Source organism: Amblyomma mixtum, chromosome 7, assembly GCF_055824585.1.
Source record: "Amblyomma mixtum isolate Tamu chromosome 7, ASM5582458v1, whole genome shotgun sequence".
In the NCBI taxonomy this organism is placed as follows: Eukaryota; Metazoa; Arthropoda; class Arachnida; order Ixodida; family Ixodidae; genus Amblyomma; species Amblyomma mixtum.
In genome coordinates this window covers 8168926-8183668 of record NC_143018.1, presented here as the reverse complement: position 1 = coordinate 8183668, position 14743 = coordinate 8168926, and the positions used below count along the sequence as shown (strand labels likewise).

Here is a 14743-nt window from a genome sequence, read left to right as displayed (position 1 = left end):
CACATTTGAACGATCCAAAGCACCCGCGCAAAAAGCTCACTTTAGAGTGTCGTGGAGATGCTGCACAGTTTTTGTCCTCAGCAACTCTTGTTCTTTTTATTGCAGTTTTGGTTTTAGTGTTTCGACATGGGGGGGCACTGTGAAAAACAAAACTTGAACGGCCGCAGCAGCGTCAGCTGGCAAACATGGCATCTGTATAGTCGCGTGCTCCTCGAAAGCGCAAGCAGACACCGAGAACTTCAGCCGGTTTTGGTTGTTTTTTGCAACGAAAGCAGCGGTGACGAGTCGGACCACAACATAACGTCGGATTTTCAGTTTCGACAGTGAGACTTCATCTCAGGGGCCTGGAACATCAGCGCATACTTGCACGTAAGTTTTGTTTTCGTTCGCTCTGTGTTTTCACGGTGCATGAAGTTTGTAATTGAAGACAGTGGTTTAATTTTGTACTTCAGGGTCTTCACAACATGTGGCGAAGACAGTTTGCCAAATGCTCAGGCTATCATCATGTTTTTCAACCAAGATGACAGCCAGGTGTCCATATCGGCCCATCGCTGTGGAGCGGCACGCGGAGAGTCGGTCGACCTGGCGACTTTTTCTTGATGTTTATCACGGCAGAGGCGACGAAGACCGTGTGCAAAAACACAAAGTTTTGGGATCAAGATTTTGCATAGGCAAAAATACGCTCGGCATGACGGTTCATGGGAAGAGGTGAATCTGTTGAAGATGCAGAAGTTTACATTAGAGTCACCATATATACGAGGGAATTGTTGACCTGCTGCGACTATATCTCTACCGAAATACAGGAATCATCTATTCTGGCCTTCTGCCATCAAAAATAATTTTCGAAAATTGGTTTTTCGCTTTGCTTGTTTTGTTTTTTTTTACATGTAGCGGACCAGGAGGATTCAATGGAGGCAACATCTATTGGCAAGACTTGGAAAGTGGCCTGGCTTTTGAACCACATCAATAAAACTTCATCTATCTTGATGTTCCAGAGCTTGCCCAAAATGCCAAATTTCATCAGCTGGCTTTCAGGGAGCAGCTCATTCAACAAATCTCTGAGTATTGTGATAAAGATGGAAGTGTGGCTTACGATAAAACGGGTATGATGAGGTAAAAAGTCCACACCCCTAATCCTCCCATAGAATCCATTTGTCACCAACCGGAAAAAAAAAATGGAAAAGGAACTCCAGGTTCTGTTATGAGAGAAAACAAAAACAAAGATCAAACATTATGTGCAGCACCTGTCAAGTCTACCTCTGCGTCACATCTTCACCTAATTGTTTTTCACAGTGGCACCGCAGTCATAACGCCTGACTTGACCAGCCATGGAAAGTGCAATAATTTTTTCCTCGGAGCTGGAACTGGAAAGAATGACAGCTAGTTTGTATATTCCAGTTTTTCTCTAATCAAGTTCTGGCTTAGTGCAGCCGGTAATTTTTTGCTAGTGTTTTTTGGCATATTTGACTAATAAATGTTCAAGTACTTTAGCACACACGACTCTGCTGTTTGTTTTACGCAGAAGTGTAACTAATAAGCTACAATTACATGCATTGCAATATGCACTGGGTTTGTTACTTTTTGTGAAAAACATTTTCTTTCACTGCACTCCAAATCGTGCATTTTTTCCGCAGTAGCGAAAGAGTTCAACAGCTTATTCACACAAACATCCAGTGGCTGTCATGCCACCAGGTATGATGAGGTCGGAGTTGCAGTTGCCGACCGTAGCTTTCACATGGCCCGTCAAATGTTCCTTGAAAGCATCAAGCACTAGCACTGATGGGACATCAGCACCTGGCCGTTTGGCCAACGCCACTCGGAACCAGTCCAGCATCATCGCTAAGTCCATCCAACCCTTTTCGTTGCATCTGACGTGGATTTGGCTAGGGAAAACGTTCTTCAGAACCGTTTTCCTCAAAAAAATGGGGACAGCTTGTGAAAGTCAGCCGTGTACGCGAGCACGAGGGTCACTCATGTCTCCTCATTTCCTGTAGTGCGAACTCGCACCTCTTTACTGCCGCGTGCTTCCACGACACAGTTGGATGGATCATCCAAAAAGATAGGCATTTTGTCGGCATTACCTATATGACCTAGGAGGTAGTTTTGATTCCTGCATAAGTCAATGACGTAGCTGGAATGTGAGAAGTTTGTCTCCACATTGTGCCGGTAATTTCTGACATCCTCCTGTGAAGTGAGAATCCAGCACATGGCATGAACTTTTAAACCCATGTGAACCCTTTGCGCAGCAAGCCAGCTTTTCTTGCAAGTTCTACTGCCTTTAACTGCAGAAGTTGAGCATTTTCTGGTGAAAACTGGCTTCGGTGCTCGGCCACATGCACAGATAGCTCCACTTCCAATTTGTGCTGACGACCTTGATTAGGTCCACAAAAGGCTTTTTGAGCTGGTGCCACTTGGAAAATCTTATTGCGGAAATTCCACCACCCGCGAATTCTGGACTCATTTTTTCCGAGGCACCGTGCCGCAGCTGAATTTCCGATTTCTTCTGACAGCAGAATTGATTTTTTGAATACCGCAGTGTGTTGTGTCCTCTACTCCATCTCAAAAGTCCCCCAAGGCACTTGAAGAACACAATGCGAAGCGTCCCACAGGCCTACAGCAATCGGAGTTGCTTTGAAGACCGTTTGTAAAGAATGCAGCTGCCGTCACTGCTGCGTCTGTGCAGGGACTACACGTCGGCCACGTGTTTTGCCCTTCCCAGTCCTCCACCTCGTTTCCCTTTCCCGTTTCCCCTTCTCCGTGCAGTAACTCCTCTCTACTTTTGTTGACCCTCCAAGCCTTGACGGCTTTTTTCTATGAAACGGAAAAATGCCGAGGTTGACAAAAGGCTGGTTTCCCCTCGCAACTTGTGAGCCTGGTGGTGAAGCAATATTAACGGGGAGGGGGGGGGGGGTATTATGTTCGTACCTTTGTTCTGAATATAATGCGATGTACGTTCTTAAAATTACGATTTTTCAGAAAAAACGCGTTATATTCGTGTAAATACAGTATAATAAGCTGTGTCTACAAACAGTCTGTATACAAGGCCTGAAGTTGAAACACAAAGCAGTCTAGCACCTGGAAGCAAAGCATAGCAAGTGTAATAGAGGCATTAGCAAGTTCACCTAAAAAAAGCAACCTAAATGAGACAACTTTTGTATTTAATGTCCTGTATATATAAATAAAATTTTTGAAAATTAATACCTATACTGCCACGGCCATTGTGCTTGAGTGGATGCACCAAACAGTAAAAGCTTGGATGAAAACTTTTGTATTTTGCCATGAAGGTGCAGCTGCTACTGTTGGGGCTGATGTAAATACCGTATTTAGTTGTGCAATTTGCGCACTTTTTTCTTTAAATTGAGGCTTCAAAAAGGGGGTGTGCAAAGGTTTCATGAACTCTTCCTAAAAACTCTACAAAGGTCATAAAGTCATCAGGTCATAGCAACATATATCATATATTCCACCTATATGCCTACCCCTGGCTGGCCAAAACAAGTAGACACCAAATATAAGATGCGTATCCCCTCCCCTTTTTTTTTTTGGACAGTGAGGGGCGCGAGTTGCGGAGTCTACTTATATATGGCAATGTGCTGTATATATATACTGCGTGTAATGACATATGTTGAGTTTTCACGAAATCTCCATGTAACCCGCACACCCCCTTTTTGAAGCCTTAATTTTAGGAAAAAAAATTAAAATGCGCAGATTACGCAAGTAAGTAGGGTATATGGGCATTAAACCATTCGATATAAGCGTCATGCCCTTAAGGCGGAGCACAGGCCGCCGTGCAGCAGCGGCTGCCTTTACAAAGTTACCACGTAGACCAGATGGTGTGCGGCAGTGGCGCGGTGGCTACGCAGAGCCATGCAGAGGTAGAACTACCAGCTGCATGGGTTACATCGCGCTGCAGTGCACGGCGACTGCATTCACGAAGTGAGCGGGTGGGCTCCCTTCTCGCACATAAGCAGTCGTAAGTGTCTCTGCCAACTTTTTTTTTCTTTCGCTCCCAAGGTAGGTAATAAGGGAGGAATTGCTCACTGGCATCCACCCAAGTGCAGCCGTACGGCTGCACAGGAAAGCTTTGCAGCTTTTTCGGAAACTTCATAGTTAAAGAAAAAATTCGTTCTGGTCCGGGGTTTGAACCTGGGACCACCGCTTCACCGAATCAGTTGCTGGGCCAACTGAGCTAACCGGGACGGCAAGCTTATGGTAGGGAGAGAGTGAATTAATTAGTGTGAACAGTGTTGGTCAAATGTTTAGGAGAAACCCCCAAAGGTGGAGTAGATTTGTAATTTGCTCTCGCCCTATCATAAGCTTGCCGTGCAGGTCAGCTCAGTTGGCCCAGCACCTGATTCGGTGAAGCGGTGGTTCCAGGTTCGAACCCCGGACCAGAGCGAATTTTTCTTTAACTACGAAGTTCCTGAGAAAGCTGTATAGCCCTCCTTTGTAGCCGTATGGCTGCGCTTGGGTGGATGCCAATACGAAATTACTCACTTAATACAAATTACTCCACCTTGGGGAAATTTCCCCTAAATGTTTGACCAACACTGAGGTTGGTGATTGACCTCTGTGACATTAGAGCCCCCACGACTGCCTCCATATAAGATCCAATTATAACGTGAGGGGTCACTTCTATTATCCGTTCACGGTGCTACTTCCGATAATACCCACCTGCTCCTTGAACACAGCAGCGAGATTTTGGCAGCCTGGAAGGGAGCTGACAAAGTGTGCCACTTGGCTGAGGGACCAATCGGACACCAACGACCCTGGCACCAGGTCCATTTGTGGCCAGTGCTGCTCCAGACCCAGAGGGCGCTCCTCTGACCGCACTGTTGACCCAAACACCGACTGATGCACCGTCTGTGGAAGCTCTGCACACAGGGTTAAAATTAATACCCACCATGGCTACAAGCAACACGGATCACATTCAGCATGCTAGAGAGTCATCCTGTTGTGCCCACTCGTAAGATGCGTCAGTGCCACTCCTGCTAGTGTGCAAAAAAGCGGCAGCATGCAATAGTTGCTTAGTAAAACACGTTGCGGGGCTAGTTAGTTATGCATTTCCTTTTCTTCAAATTTAAGCAGCGCTAACTTTTAAGACGAATACACAGAGGACATGACAGGACGCAATAGTTGAAACAGTGCATATTAAAGTCCTCATTCTTTCGGTCTCAGAGTTCTGCGTCATCATGGGTGTCCACTATAGTGGTGATCATTTGCACCAGAAGTTCACAACGTGGATGGTTCTGGGGACACCTTGGGTTTCTTGGAGTGCCTTTTTGTGCTCCTCCTGTTTCCATTTATATCCTGAGGCTGACCATAGTCGGCCATGAAGCAGAATAACTCTACAGCCAGTCATTACTGGTTTAGTTTGACCATGCATGCTCTTCTTTGTACGCATGTTAGACAAGAAGGGATGCTAGCCAGGGCATGCTGCGTTTCTTGACACCGTTTGAAAGTCGTTGGGATTCCGTGAGGCTTTTTGAAAAAACTGAGGACCCCTGATAGACAGAGACCGGAAGCAAGTCAAGCCATCCACAACTATACATAGGGCACTGCTGAGCTTAAGAGGGTCCACACAGCAAATCAGATGTGCAGATTTACCCTTCACGCTGGCAATGGAAAATTTTTGTGCATTTCGTTCAGTTTTTTTTCTCTCAGTGTTTCGACTGCTCTTTAGACTCCAGTCACTACTGCAAGATGAAAGCCTGTTCCAGCAATCTCCAACTGGCCATCCCACAATTGCAACCGGCCATCCCGAAAAACCTCCAAATTTGTGCTTGCTACAACCAATTCTCATTTCCTTTTACCATGTTTTCCTCACCTGGACACACTTCCCACATACCACACGTTTTACAAATTGGTTTATAAAGTCGAGCGTCAGTAGTGATTATGAAAAGCTCCACATTTAACTGTCTCCAAATTGCAGAACTGACACCAGCATCTTTTAACACTCTACAAAGCAAGAATTTGTCCTTTTTTCTCCCCCTTTTTTTTTTTTGTTGGTATCTAGAGTTTCCTTTCAGATTCACATTTGTGCACGTTTCCCTTTCCATTAATTGTTACCCATCTTAATTCGTTACATGTTTACAAAGGTGGAAGTGCTACACTTTGCACAAGTTCTCACCTTGACTCTTAAGCCGCCCGGTGTTGGGAGCAGGTTCAGGTGCCCTAATCCTGCAAAGGTGAAGCAAGAAATTCAGCAGTGTACTTACTTATTTTATTCAATATGCTCCTGCAGACCCTCAATCAAGAGCAGTACTTAGGGGGGAGCATTGGCACACAAAAATACAAAACTGAAGAAACACAAGTACAACAGACCCAAGAACGGAAAGCAAACGGTCGTGAATGTACTGTCAGGTCCTAAAGCGATAACACCCGCGGCTGCGTGGGTCACTGCTCTTGCGCCTTTTGCCGTTTACACCATGCTGGAGCGCCACGCATTGAAACGAGCGAAACAGTATGCCGGTGGATGAAGACGGTCATGTCCTCATCTGTCTGGACAGCAAGTGCTCCTGAAAAGCGGCGATACAATCACGTCTAACCAAAGCGAAAGTGTTATGCACGACTTCTACTCCTGACAGTACATTATTATGCAGAAAAAGAAAACCTTAAAACACCAACAGACGGCAATGTCGCAAACAACTCGGCATAGACAAAAAAAAAATGCAGCCGAGGAATACAACTACTGTTGTTAAAAAAGAGAAACCAATAGTTCACCATCCCTGGCATGCTGATCAAAGCAGAGGCAGAGTGGACAGCATCCTGCACCTGTGTGATGACTATCGTATCCCATTCCCGCTCTGGAAATAAACTCTTCGTTTTCGTCTACCGCCAACTGCCCACTGTTGAAGAAATGGGAACTCTTGATCCTTTAAAGCTGTTCCATGATGTTCCACACTAGGTCACTCCTTTGGCATTTCAAATTGCAGGGAACAAAGTCAAATTGGTTCGGTCAGGGTTACACTCTCAGGCGAAACTATGGCTTGCACTACAAACTGTGAATAGGCATAGCAGCCTTGCATTGAGACAGCGACATACAGACAGTGGCCCGCTGTTTTTGTTCGCATCAAGCACAAAATGCTGGGACACGGCATCTCACAGGTACTGAGAAGCAAATTTAACGAAACCAAAATTAAATTTGAAGGGAAATTCGTAATCTCCCTGAATTCTACCTGTTCGCTGCCAAGTGGTGGCACTGAACAGGTGAAACAGGTGGTGCTTCATTAGACTGCGGAACACATACAAAAAAAAAAAAAAATCCAAGACAAAGGTACCAATATGGATGCAGCGCTGATGTTAGTTATAATGCAGATCAACAGTAGCACCAAGATTAAATGGCCCCCTGCCTTTCTGCCCACTGAAAGGCATATCAGAATGCCTGAACACTCCCTCAACACCGCCGGCTACCTTGCCCAAACTAGTTCTGAAAAGAAAATCTCCCTGATGTGAGGCACGGTCAGCTTACTTGCGGGGCCGCCCCCTTCCCCTGGGTTGGCTGGGTGCGGCGGCCGAAGGGCTGTCCTGGCTGCTGTCGTCGCCCACCTGTGCTGTTGCCAGGGGGCACCCCGAGGCATTGTGGTGCACCGTGTACTTCTCCTTCAGATGTCCACTGCCATTGCAGCCAGGGGTGGGACACCGCCTGCACGTTTCCGACCTCAACTTCACTCCTAGTTCAACCAGAGCATACCCCTGCAATATCCACGATGGCAGGATGCAAGACTACCCAGGATCAACACTCGCCATCATGAGCAGCCTAACTGTACTTCCACTTCAGGACAGAAGCCTCTCTCATGGACCTCCAACTGACGCTGTCCTGCGCCTATTGTGGCCACCTTACTTGCCCAACTGACGCTTTTCTGCACGCTGCCTTCACTCGCAACCCACTCCGTTACCCTACACGACCACACTGGTTGTCTCGCTTTTGCATTACAAGCATGAATAGAACTGAAAGCTCTGCCCCAGGGCAGCACACATGCAAGTGTTACAAGAATAAGAAAGTGACGAAGATGCAGAAGCACCAGTCGTGCATAAATAAAGTTCTTGTCTCCATCTGTTGTTGACTCATCCAAACTGACATCTAACATGCCACAGTTGACGTAAATAGCAGTAGCACGAAACCCTGATGACTATGTACGGAACAATATCAAGGGTACAGGTCGTTGCTACGAACTCTACTGCACGCCTTGAACTTCAGCAACCAGCACGATCAAGATCACTGAGCTGATGGGATGGTACATGTTACCCGGCTATGGTCCAAAGAGCTTGTCAGGACAACAAGCTGCAACCACAGCTCTGTCCACTTAGACGATAACTGCAGCAACTCAGACGAAAACAGCGAGACACATACCCACACTCCAAACAGCATTCTCAGTGTGACAGCCGAAACGCAATGAAAACTCACTCAAGCCCTGCAAGAGCATGCGCAACTACTCCAAGTACACTCATCACGAGACACAGCAACAGCAGTTCACACCTTTGAAGAGATCAGGCCACTCACATCTCTCACTGACTGGATGGAATCCCTGTTGATGCTGAATGCTATCATGAGGCTCCACAGTGCAGCCCATGACTGACACAAGACTTACAGAACCACATACACGACTGGAGCACCTGGAAACACGTCACCAGTGAATAATTCAAGTGCAAAATTTTCCAGAAATTTTTTAAACTTTCAACAGCAACGCACACTGAGGCTGGATGAAACGCTAGTCCAGCACATGAATGCCAAGAGCGTCACGCCGGGAACGGAGCCACACAGTCTCAGCACTGAAGAACGTATCCCTGACACTGACAAGCATTCTGTGCTAGAGCTCACTGACCACACAATGAATTTCAATAGCTGCCGGCAGCTGCAGGTGCAACCAGAAACCAAACGAAAGCAGCTGAGTGGACATAAGCCATTTGGACGCCATCCAAACCATTCGACTGCACCAGGAGAATGACAGTTTAACCCAAGGCCTTCACACAGCAGCTGCCAGTAGAGAGAATGAAATGGCTTTAAATGCTCCACAATGCAACACGTATCACGAGAATGCCTGCAACCGAAGAGCCAAGCAACTCTCTGAGCAGAAGACCGAGTGAACCGACAAAAGGGATGTCCACTGTTACCAATGCACACACAGAGACATGCTTCCAATTGTAACTGCCTACATGAATGGGAGCACAGCAGCAAAAGCATGCATCAACCGTTTCCTGTCGCATCCTCCTTGTAGACACGAAGGTCCTACCTTCTGATGAGAAGAAAACTGACTGTATAGGAAAGAAGCAAGTCACTGTGGTGAACAAGGAAGTCATGCCTGAATGGAACAGCACCTTGTCAATTAACGTCTGCAAAGTCTCGTCAGTGTGGCCGCTATGCAGAGCACCCGCCATAGTCTTAAGCAGGCGCCCTGATAACAGGGTTACTTGTCTGAATCGACCTGTAGCACAAGCTGTGCTTGAGCCAATTTCTTCTTGATTTCAGTTAGCAAATCACTAACTCACGCTAGTTCCCTTGACAAATTATAAATTCCATAAAACCTGCGCACATGGCTGGACATGGCACCGTATCAAAACCCACAGTCACATCAATGCAAGTACAGTCACGCCCACTTATAACGGCCGCAGTTACAATGAACTCTCGCTTGTTTTGAACGAGGGCGGCGCTACCGTCAAAATATATATTGGGGCAGTGGCAGTGCATCTCTGATATAATGAACACCTGTGGCTGCACAACTCAGTTACAGCGAACGAGGAGGCGCTGTAAGCTTGGCCCCACAGTCGAAAACCATTGCTTCCGGCAGACACGGAACCCAACTACCGTCTCCTAGTCTCCGTGTCAACCCCTTGGTCCACGTGTTGACGGAGCAGCTGCGCAAGCCTTCCGCTGGTGGCACTCTGTCAAAGGTTGAGGCTTCACACATACCTCAGGTTTCTCAGCTTTGCCAGTGAAGAAGTGGTTTCGCACTAAAAAGGTTTCATCAGGAAACAGATGGATTTAAGTAGCTTCACGCTAGCTGTGACCAAGCTGCCTTACACAAGCTTCGATACGAAGTGCAGGGGCAGTTTACCTCAGGCCATCTTTGGTCTCCTGTGGAATAGTGGACGGGGTGTTAAGCCGATCTGGAAGATCCCGATTGGCAGCTGAGAAGGGGCAGCCATATGCACTGCAGTGACACAAAAAAAACATTGTAGCAAAATAATTACTTCTCTTCACGGGTGACCATTTGGGATGTTCTTAAACGTACACACACAGCGCACCACAGACAGGTGGAATGCTCAACCGTCGTAGGCGTTCTGGAGATCTCTCTCCATCAAACTGTCATATGGTCACTGCAGCGTGCTTCGAAGGAGGTTCCATTATGCTATTTTCCGAACATTCTGGAGTGAAGTGGTGATGTTATGGCCATGGTCAAACCTAGGATAAGGCGGCAGCTTTCTTCAACTTGGGAGCAGACTGGCTGCAGCAACCACCTAGCCTCGGCAAGTCTGTTGTCTTAATTTGCAAGTAAAGCAAGCTAAAAAATTGCAAATATTTATAACTTACAGGAATACACTTTGGGATTTACCCCGAAATGTAACTGATGATGCCTCACACTGCACTTGGCAAAATGCACAAGCTAGACACACAAGTTGAAGCAAGGAAAAAATTAACACGTAAAAAAATACTACAAAGTACAAATACTGACAATAATACAAAATGAGCATAAATGCAAATTACACAGGACAGATTTGAGCCATAGGTGTCATTAGGTGAGGCGCAAAGAAAATATTGTCAGGGTTGGCTGCAAAACAATATCGATATTGTTGTCAAGGTTGTGTGTGTCATACTGTACCACCGCTCCACTTTCCTGAACCAATCTAGCAATCACAGCATGGCGCACTGTACCCCCTCTCCACTACCTATCACCTTCCCCCGCTATCGTCTTCCCTCTCCTCTGAAAGTGGAGAGGACGAGGTATAAATTTCGATTAGAGGGTAAATACTGATTAGCATTCACCTGAGCGCAGCCAACAGCTAATGAGTAACTACACCCTACATTGTGAAAGAAATTTGCACCCTTACTCACTCCATTTTGGCACCTGCCAACCAAAACTTCTGACTAATGTACAGACTGATTTTTCCAACATGAGAGTTCTCATGCTAATGGTGTTAAAGGGTCATGACACCTGTTTTTCTGTTTTTCAAAAGCGACCATGTATGCTGAATGCATTCACCAAGGTCCCAGAAACCGGTGCTAAACTATTCATCTGGGAATTCAAAGATTGTAAAAAACGGAATTGCAGTGTCTTGCATAGGCTCGAGCCTAATGAACTCTTGCTATTATTGTATTCATGATAGTTTGCTACTACAGGTTTGCAGGCTCAAAACTGCTAGTTTTCCAGATTGTGTTATCTTGGCAACTTATGAAAAGCTCTTGCGAGTGGTGAGGACCAGGTTTATCAATTCAAAAATGTGAAAAAGTACATCGGAAAGTAGCTGTAATTCCATACATACATAAAATTGCAGGCAATTGGAAGAATGTGGCTGGACGCTTTGAGGTGAACATCACTTTTTCGGCGCTATATAAGTTGAACGGGCTCTGCCACGCCATTAGGGGTCGCCACGAGAAGGTGATAAACACCGGCTTGTTTACATGCCAGGTATCACATAGGTCAAGCTTAGTAGATTGCGCCTGTGCAGTAGTATATGAGCTTCTTCTGTCATGCAAGAAAGTTTATAATAGGTAAAACCAGTCGCTGTATTAACATTTGTTTGCGAGAGCATCTCAATTCACTGTCAAATTCTAGATATTCCCATTTAAAAGACCACTGCCGTGATTGTGGGAAAGAAGAAAAGGAAAAGAAAAAAGCGCGTCTGGTGAATGTAAGGGCTTCTGAGAAACATATCTTCGAGATCTGTACTGAGGCGTACATGAAAATTGGCAGTGGTTTTGCTCTGGTTAACCCTAGTTGAATTACGAAAACAATGGAGTGCGTTGTCTCTTCCTTGCTTAGTTCTTTCGTTGTTGCCTCTCTTTCTCGCTCTCCATAACGACTAGAATCCACTGAGGTGAAGCGCATATTATATACATGGTCTGTTCTGAAAGTAGTAGGACTGATTTTTTTTTCTAAATTTTATTCATGATAATAGTACAAATTATTAGTATTTTTCAAAAGAGCACCCTTCCGCATCTGCACGCTGCTGCCAATGAGTTTTACGGTTTTCGTACGCCTCCAGGAACGCCTGGACCGGAATGCTGTTTAGCTCCCTCGTCACGGCCTGTTGAACCGCCTCTACCGATCCGTGATGCTTCTCCTTGAGCGTCGACTTTATTCTCGGGAATAGAAAAAAGTCTGGCGGGGTCAAGTCGAGGCTCTAGGTGGGGCGAGGTAGCGTTGCCACCTTGTGCTAGGCAAGATACTCCATTACGAGGAACCCTGTGTTGCTCGGCGCGTTGTCTTGGTGTAGCCGCCATTTGTTGGCGATGGCTGGGCGGACACGAACAATGCGTTTTCGCAGTCTTCTGAGGACTTACACGTAAAAAACTGCATTAACTGTTTGTCTGGGTGGTACGAACTCTTTGTGGATGACTCCATGTCGATCAAAAAAGCAAATGAGCACGGACTTTTCCTTCGATTTGCTCTATCGCGCTTTCTTGGGGCGTGGGTAAGAAGGAGTGGGCCATTCTGACCTCTCCCGCTTGCTCTTTGTGTCGTATTCAAACACCCACGTCGCGTTAACAGGTCACCAGGTTATCCAAAAATATCGGGGTCCTCATTCACGTGATGAAGAAGATCCTGGCAGATCGCTTTCCGGCTGGCCTTTTGCTCTTCTGACAACACTCGCGGCACCAACTTCGCGCACACTTTCTTGATGGCTAAGTTTTCTGTTACGATCTCAAAAACTTGGATTTTAGGAATGCTAAAGTCCTTAGCAATCATTCTGATACTCATCCTGCGATCACTGTTAAGTAAATTTTTGAACACAACACATTTTCGTTGGTCTTGCTGGTCGATGAGCGTCCGGAGCGATAGTCGTCTTCCACTCTTTTCCTACCTTCTTAGAACACCTTGAGCCACTCAAAAACACCTGATCTACCCATGGCAGCATCCCCGTAGGCCTCCTTAATCATGTCATGAGTCTCTTTGCCCGTTTTACCAAGCTTTACACAAAATTTGATCGCGTATCGCTGATCCAGTAAATACTCCATGATTCTGCGTGACGAGGCGTTTGGACAGGGGTCCACAATACAAGCGACCTGCTCTTTTCAACGGCCGAGAGCAGACTGCCGATTTTCCCCAGCGTTCCCAATATCCCCTTTCACCGATCCTGCGCGCGTAGACAACCTTTCGTCCGCCCGTTCGCCCAGGAAAAAATCAGTCCTACTACTTTCAGAACAGACCCTGTATATACCCCGCGCGAGGCAACACCTCCTCTCCCTCTACCCCAGTGGAGCATATCTGGTGGAGCGAGTGGGGACGCCGGCGCCATCTGTCGAGCGCGGTGTTGCTAGGCTCAAGGTCGGTTCAAGGTCGTTCGTGGGCCATGGCATACGGCTGAAGTGCAACAACGCGATGAGCCGAGCTGGCTGGCGTAGTAAAATAGAAGCATGTTTTATCCGTAAAAAACAGTCACAGTGTATAAGCCAGCCTTCCTGTTGCTAACTGACAAAGAGGTTCTGTTTCATGAACTTAAGGGGGGACACTGGTCTTGAAAAAAAAATTTTTATTAATGAAGTCGCAGTTACGAAATCTTCAGGGAATATGTATTTTTGTGTGCTGATTCTAAATATGTCATTTAATTTCATGTAAAACAATTCCTTGAGCACTTATGCACTTTTTATGCTAGCATTTTGCGGAGAGTTTTGAAGAAAATTTGCTGCGGGAAACTCGCTGAAATGTATGCCACTGGGTTCTCTTGACACCAAGGAATACAATAAGGGTGAAATTGTCTTCCTGCCTATCATAGAACTTAAGTTATAGAGTTTTGAAGTTGTCGCTTCAGAAATGAGAAGTAAAATGTGTATTCCTGTTTATGAAGTGGCAGCTTCAGTACCCTATTACTCAATTTCTATGAGAGCCAGGATGATAATTTTACCCTTATTGTATTCCTTGGTGTCAAGAGAACCCAATGGCATACACTTCAGCGAGTTTCCTGCAGCAAATTTTCTTCAAAACTCTCCGCAAAATACTTGCATAAAAAGTGCATAAGTGCTCAAAGAATTGTTTTACATGAAATTAAATGACATATCTAGAATCAGCGCACGAAAATACATGTTCCCTGAAAATTTCATAACTATGACTAAATTAATAAAATTTTCTTTTCAAGACCAGTGTCCCCCCTTAACTTGAAGTAAACTAAGCAGGAGCGGGGCAGTCTCGTTTTGACAGGACTTCACCACGTGTCAAATGATTAGCTAAAGAGTCACCCTTTGGAAGTACTTGTCCAATTGCTCTCGGCTCTGTAATGTCACATGACTTTGATGTATAAATTTGGTGTTCTCTTCAATGAAAACTTTAGTTGCGAGTCAGCGTTCCTCTGTGGTGTCTTGTTCTTTTATGCTTTCATCTGTTTCGCACTGTACCACCCACAATGAACTTTTACCAACTTGCTCAGCTATCCATCCTTCTTCAGAGTACGCATCGTCATGGCTAGTAGCTCTGAGGTAAAAAAACGAATTGTTGGTAGAACATGCCATGACACCTTTAATAAGGTATTGGATGCCTCTGTCTACTGTCTTTCATACCCAGATGTAAAAGAAATTAGTTGAGTAAGGTCT

The 14743-nt window shown here is 45.8% G+C and overlaps 1 protein-coding gene across 5 annotated transcripts in view; it reads right to left on the bottom strand.

The window, feature by feature from the left end:
• The window catches only part of l(3)mbt (lethal (3) malignant brain tumor), a 46839-nt gene that overhangs the window by 2251 nt on the left and 29845 nt on the right, over nucleotides 1-14743 (bottom strand). For 4 of the 5 annotated variants that reach the window (XM_089551533.1, XM_089551535.1, XM_089551532.1 and 1 more), the window contains 4 exons: nucleotides 10053-10148; nucleotides 7469-7642; nucleotides 6128-6177; nucleotides 4672-4871 (listed from right to left, as the gene is read on the bottom strand). In XM_089551533.1, the coding sequence (XP_089407659.1) occupies nucleotides 4672-4871; nucleotides 6128-6177; nucleotides 7469-7642; nucleotides 10053-10148 (520 nt within the window). Of the gene's footprint in view, nucleotides 1-1093; nucleotides 1197-4671; nucleotides 4872-6127; nucleotides 6178-7468; nucleotides 7643-10052; nucleotides 10149-14743 lie in introns of all 5 variants that reach the window. The other variant, XM_089551534.1, reaches the window with a different exon arrangement.